Consider the following 6,618-nt stretch of genomic DNA (forward strand, 5'->3'; position numbering starts at 1 on the left):
AAAATTAGAAATGACCATGGAACTAGAAGAGCTAATAAGAGACAATGTGGAGCAGCTGGTTGCAGGGATAAGGTGGAGTAACTGAAGGAGGAGCTACTGAACACAGATAAGTGGGAACACGGAGAAGTCCAGAAAAGTGACAAATATCTGAACACCAAAATGAACCAAAAACCAAATCTATAATAAATGAACTAAAATAACAGCAACTAGAGAAAATAAGCATGAAAACAAACAAGAAACTCAAACTTAAACACAGGTAAATCAGGACAATTCAGTGGAGACTATAGAGCACAGGGGCTGTGGTTGGAAGCTCTGGAGCCACCGCGCCACCACGTAAAAAGCTTGATTTTCATTGGTCTTGAAATGAGAACCACCAGCAGCACCTGGTTAGATGATCTAAGATGTGCAACATTTTCCCCGTGGCCGGTGTCAAAACCCAGAGACACAGAGCTTCTTTTCTACCAGCAGCTTTTGCTATGCTTAAAAGCATACAACTTTAGGGTCTGCTGCTTATACCAATGCTTACTACAGTGTCTTTGAAACTGACAGATCAAACTTACCCCCCATTTCTGCTACCTGCATGACCCCCTCTTTTCCAATGGTTATGGTCCATCTAACAGAGAGAGGTATCCCAATCGTTGTGGTCTTTAGTATAACAATGGCCATCAGTGGGCTCTAGATGGACAACTGTCTACTTTTAAGGCTAGGCTTAAAACTTTCCTTTTTGATAAAGCTTATAGTTAGAGTGGCTTAGATTATCCTGAGCTATCTCTGTAGTTATGCTGCTATAGGCTTAGGCTGCTGGAAGACATAATGACCACTTTCACCCTCTTCACTAGATTCTCACACTACTCTCCAATTTTGCATTATTTGCTGTTATTTCAGTTTTTAACTTCGTGTTTTCTCTCCTTTCTCTTCCTAGAAGCTACACCTGGCCTGACTCTGTGTCTACCTGTGACAACTTTCTGGAGAGGGGCATCATCCAAGTTTCTGTTGGCAACAACTTAATGCTCGCCTTCTATTGATGATACACTTGGCCCTGTCTTTCAGTGTTTAACCCTGTCTCTCCTACTGACTGAGCTTCTACTGTGACTAACTCTATGTGCTCTCTTTCAGATTATAACATTGAAAACTGGCTCAGAGTTTATCTGTTCTTTCTTCCTAGATGAAACGACTAAAGGAGCTACATCCATTAACATTTACTTCTCCTTCCCATAGAAAGTACTCCTGGATCAGCGCTTCTTTGTTCTCTTTGTGTCTCTGCTCTGTTCTCTCAAACCCCCAGTTGGTTGTGGCAGATGGCCGCTCAAACTGAGTCTGGTTCTGCTGGAGGTTTCTTCCTGTTAAAAGGGAGTTTTTCCTCTCCACTGTCGCTACATGCATGCTCAGTATGAGGGATTGCTGCAAAGTCAACACCAGTGACTGTCCACTGTCTCTACATGCTCATATGGAAGGAGGGAATGCTGCAAGTCACTGACTGGATGCAATCTGCTGGGTTTCCTTAGATAGAAAAACGTTTTATCCAATTTGAATAAATAACTGAATCTGACTGAACTGTTCAATGGTTACGATTAATTGGAATGTATGAACCTGACTGTTGTGAAGTGCCTTGAGACAACGTGTTGTGAATTGGCGCTATATAAATAAACTGAATTGAACTTAGTTTTTTTGGTTTTCTTATTTTAATGTATTGTATCAGTAATGTATGATTGCTGTAGTATTTGCATTGAGTTGTTTTATGTGTGGTTAAAATATTCCCTGTAGGTAGAATAAAATTGCTGTTGAGCAAATTGTCATTTCTCTGTTTACTCTCTTTTGTTAAATTGGCAATATGATCAACTAAATGTGATAATCTACCAGGTTTGCTCTGCTGTTGATTTCAATCCTGTAGAGACTCACAATAAGAAACACAAAATGCGATTAGAGAAGTTACACAATGGATGTTTATTTGTTTGGCGCTCAGACCCCAGAGGAAGACATGAATGCTGATAATGCATGAACTGATGAACGTCTTAGGATTAGAATTATAATTGTCTTCCCCCGGATCTGGTACTGGTGATGGAGAGGAGGCCTGATGGTAATGGAACTGAGAATCCGATAGAGGCGATGGGGTGGAGGAGGGTCGAAGCTCGACTGACAGCTGAGAGATCCATGGATGGGAGACTTTAAATGTGGAGCCTTGAAGGATCATTGGCTGAGGATTATTGCAGACTTGAAGCTTATTGGTTGGCGTGGAGACGGAGAAGCCATTGGGTGAAGCTGGAGGAGGGGTGAGTCTCCCAGATTGAATTTTCGTCTTTACTCCATTTCACAAAACAAATTAGTATTATGACAGCAGTACTCTGCTTAATATGAAATTATCTTTGAAATATTTGTCTTTTTAGATTATATGCAGGAGCATCTCAATAAATTACAACATACTTGTTACTATACTTCAGTCAGTCATTTTCTACCGCTTATTCCATAGTGGGTCGCGGGGAAGCTGGTGTCTATCTCCAGCAGTCTATGGGCAAGAGGCAGGGTACACCCAGTCCATCTCAGGGCAACACACAAACAACCATGCACACACCTAAGGGCAATTTAACCTAACAGGCATGTCTTTGGACTGTGGGATGAAGCCGGAGTACCCGGTGAAAACCCACACATGCACGGGGAGAATCTGCAAACTCCATGCAGAAAGACCCCCGGCCGGGAATCGAACCCAGGACCTTCTTTCTGCAAGGCAACAGTACTACCAACTGCGCACAGTTGGTAGTACTGCGCACGGTGTAATATTGATCTTTCATAATTTAAAAAATTTCCATCATAATTGCCACTTAAAAATTATCTCTTCGTGCATAATAAATCAGATAATATAGTTTAACTTTTTGAATTGAACCACTGAAACACATTTTTAGAGATGCACCTGTTTTCCCCAAATGAGCTTAGTCTGCATTGATATCTTCTAAAATTTCACTCATATTACTCATTTGTAATCTAATCGACCTCATATAGCAAATAAAGATGAGTTGAATAAAAAGATTGACAGGAGTCCATGCTGCTGAAATGCCCTGGAGGATTAAAACCAGGTTATCCTTAGTAAATGATACACAGAGTAACAAGAAATCAGCAACCTTTATTTAGAAATAGTTCCAAAAAATAAAGAAGTTAGCACACATTCCATATACAAAATGTCAGTGATAAGCCTGAATATGCAATGAAACTGATTAGCAACTATGGTTTGTGTTTCTAATGTCACTTTTAAGAAACAACACTGAAAAATAAAACAGTTTAGGTTGAGTTTGAAAGGGAAGTGAAGATTGATGTGCTTGTTTAAAAAATGTGCAAAACAGAACTCAATAAAAAAATTTAAAGTATTTTCAGAAATCTTACAAGTAAATTTAGTATTACATGGAAGAAAAGTAGCTTTTGAAACAGGACATCATTTTTTAATATTTCAACTTTTTATATAAAATATATGTTTTATGTATATATTGTGTGTATAACTATATATATATGTCTTACAATATAATTCCAATTTTAAACAGTTAACCTCACAATCTCAAAATTAAAATTAAAACAGATGCTTGGCAGCAATGAAATAAACGTATGTAGTATATGCGGCAACAACATGCAATTGGTGCTACTTCATTATCAGATCAATGCAAAATATATGGAGACGGAAAAACAAAGCAAAAAGGTTATTGTTATTAGCACTGTCATTGCCACCAACTGTACACCTAGATACAAAAGTTACAGAATGTATCAGATTCATTTACATTCACTGAGATGACAATTAGTCATTATTGTAAGACTATAGTTATATCTACTGGCACTAGAATTTGGCACTCTTACTTATTTGGCATTTTGAAGCATCGCCTAAGCCATATGAATGTGGATGCCTCCTCTTGATGTCACTTCAGAATGTAATGCTTTAATACCATATCATACTGTTCATTGTTTTCCATTCATGGTATGTAAACAGATTAGTTTCTTGTTGAAAACAGAGTGGTTACCCCGATGCTAATTAGAAAAAATACAAACACCAAAAGCACTGAAGCAAACAGAGACAAAAGAATAAAGTAACATTTCTGCAACAACTCCAACAACAAAAAGCCAAGAAGGATTATTTCCAAATGTCAAGCATTGACATATAGATCATATCAACACCTAATGTTAAAGAATAAAATATACAGGAATGTTTTTATCAAGAATTAATTACATGACTTTTAGATTTCACTCTCTTATGCAATGTATTTGGCTTTCAAAATATTGAACTAGAAGCTGTTTAGTACTTTTTCTTTCTCTGAACTCGCATGTTAAGTTGTTTATATCCAGCCAGTATGTACGCAAGATTATTTAAAAGCTATTCTGTGAAAATACATAAAAAAAAGTTTTATATATATTTTTTTCTTCTGGAAATTTTCTTACCAAAACAAACAACCAATTCACATCTTAATGGAGATAATATCAAGTGTGCTTGAAAATCCAGTTTGGCGGTGGGGGCTACAGAAACAGTGGTCAACAATATTTTCCCCTTTGTCTCTCTCACGCATACACACTCTCTCACACAGATACACAAATACTCACACTATTCAGGCACACAGATACAGCAGGGCTGACTGAATCGCTGATGCCCAGGAGAAACTGCAGCTGTGAATCAAGCCCTTGCTTCTGTCTCAGTCCAGTTCAAGCAGGTAGGAAAGCATGATATCACAAGTTTAGAAAACAAAAGCCACCTCTTAATGTTTTGAGTAAAATTCCACCCATCAAGGGAAGCGTTTTTATGTAAAATGTAGATAGAGAGTAAAAGTAAAAGTCTTTGTGAGAGAAAAAGAAAACTCAATCTCATACCTTTACTTTTTCACAAGACAAACAAAAAATAGTGCCGGAACAGAAACGAGGGAAGAAAGGAAAAAAAAAAAAAACTCTATTAAAACCATTGTAAGGCACTCAGGAGTTTCTCAGTGATCAGGATAGATCTGTCAGGCTGACGTTTAGTCCCATGTCAGGTCTCACATACGGGACAGCGTGGACAGCTTTGGGAAACTCTGGAGTCATCACCCGACCATTCTCCCCAGTACTCCCTGTAACGGAAAGTCTCGCTTTATTCCTCATGGCATCCCCAAAGGTCACCTACAAAAGCACACAAGCCACGTGCACATCCAGACACAAGCCAACACAATCATCACACACACACACACACACACACACACACACATGGATCCATACACAAACAAGAAAGCAACATGTTAGACGGGTGCATCTCACCACATCAAAATGCTTAAAAGATTATAGATACACAAACATGAAAATGTCGATGAGAACTTAATGTGATGTCCATGAGAAACACAATGCAAGGTGCAAATGATCATGGAAAGGTTTCTTCATGGTCATTGCAAGCATTTTTGTTGAAATACGTTACTAGGACAGAGGTTTTAACAAGCATGGCCATCAACAGTCATACATGAAAATGGTTTCAAAGAGGAAGAAAACATAAATGAACAAAGACAGTTTTATGCTTGTAAAAAAGGGGGAGTATCGCTCTCTCTCATTAAAATCATAAATCACCAGTACATACGATCCTTTGGCCAACCTCTTCACTCACTAACACTGAAGGATGGAACGGATGGTGCTAAAAAGGCGTGCATTTGGGGGAATTTATGAAAACCTCGTTCCCTACCCCCTAAATTTTTACACTTTCGATCCCATATACGTTGTAACCTTCCTTATAAGTTGCAAAATTCTGTGAATTCTGCGAGGAAGTTGGGTTAATATTCTGTGCATTCTTTGCCACCTTCATTCGTTTCGCCTCGGCTCTGGACTTGTAACAGAACTCAATCAAGGCCACCAGCATGGCCAAACCGAGTCCGCCAACCAGAATGTAGAAGACCCCAGCCACGTTGCTCAGGCTTAGGGCACTGGTCTTCTCCTGCAAAATGGACACAAGATGCAGATTAGATTTTGGGGCAATGGTAAAATGTGACTCAAAAAAAAAAAAAAAAAATTTACATCAATGAAAAACAAAACGCACAATCACAGCAATTACTGAAATGTACACAAAATGCACCACAACATGAAATATTTCTTTGTCAACAAATAATATTTAAAAAGCACAGAAAATAACAAGACAAATAACACATCCGTTCTGTTTTCAAGTGGAGGTAAATTTAAAGCAATGTTGTGAGTGTGGTTAGTTAATTAAAATGAAATGTAGCAGCATAATACATCACTGTGTTGTGGATCTACATCTACAGAAATTTGTACTCTATGAGGACCATTTACATGGGTTGCCCATTAGAAGGGCTAAGCTATTACAGACGTGCTCAAAGACCTGTACTTAAAGACAGAGACAAGAGGGAGGTTTTGACACATACAGTACAAAAAGCTCTTTTAGACTTATTAAACACCCATGTATTCATTTAAAGTGGATGCCAAATGGATACATAGGGATCTACCTTATCAAAGTGGTGCACAATTTGTCTGTGAGTGGGAAAGTAACAAACACAAAAGCCATAGACAAAAACAGTTCTATGTTTTTCTTTTCTTCTTCTTTGTTTCACATGCAACAACACAAAAGTACTCAAGGAAAAGAAACAAGTGCTGGTTGAAGAAAAAGAAGCGGAAAAAAGGATCATT

The 6,618-nt window shown here is 38.2% G+C and overlaps 1 protein-coding gene across 9 annotated transcripts in view; it reads right to left on the reverse strand.

Annotated features, from left to right (window-relative positions):
- Positions 1–3,095: 3,095 nt before the first annotated feature.
- The window catches only part of gria2b (glutamate receptor, ionotropic, AMPA 2b), a 71,187-nt gene continuing 67,664 nt past the window's right edge, over positions 3,096–6,618 (reverse strand). For 2 of the 9 annotated variants that reach the window (XR_007036306.1, XM_047353352.1), the window contains 2 exons: positions 5,777–5,911; positions 3,096–5,066 (listed from right to left, as the gene is read on the reverse strand). Coding sequence is in view for 5 of the 9 variants with exons in the window: in XM_047353352.1 (XP_047209308.1) it covers positions 5,040–5,066; positions 5,777–5,911 (162 nt within the window). In the remaining 4 variants the exon portion in view is untranslated. Of the gene's footprint in view, positions 5,116–5,662 lie in introns of those variants that run through there. The other 7 variants (XM_047353349.1, XM_047353348.1, XM_047353351.1 and 4 more) reach the window with 6 other exon arrangements.

Source organism: Girardinichthys multiradiatus, chromosome 23, assembly GCF_021462225.1.
Source record: "Girardinichthys multiradiatus isolate DD_20200921_A chromosome 23, DD_fGirMul_XY1, whole genome shotgun sequence".
NCBI lineage: Eukaryota > Metazoa > Chordata > Actinopteri > Cyprinodontiformes > Goodeidae > Girardinichthys > Girardinichthys multiradiatus.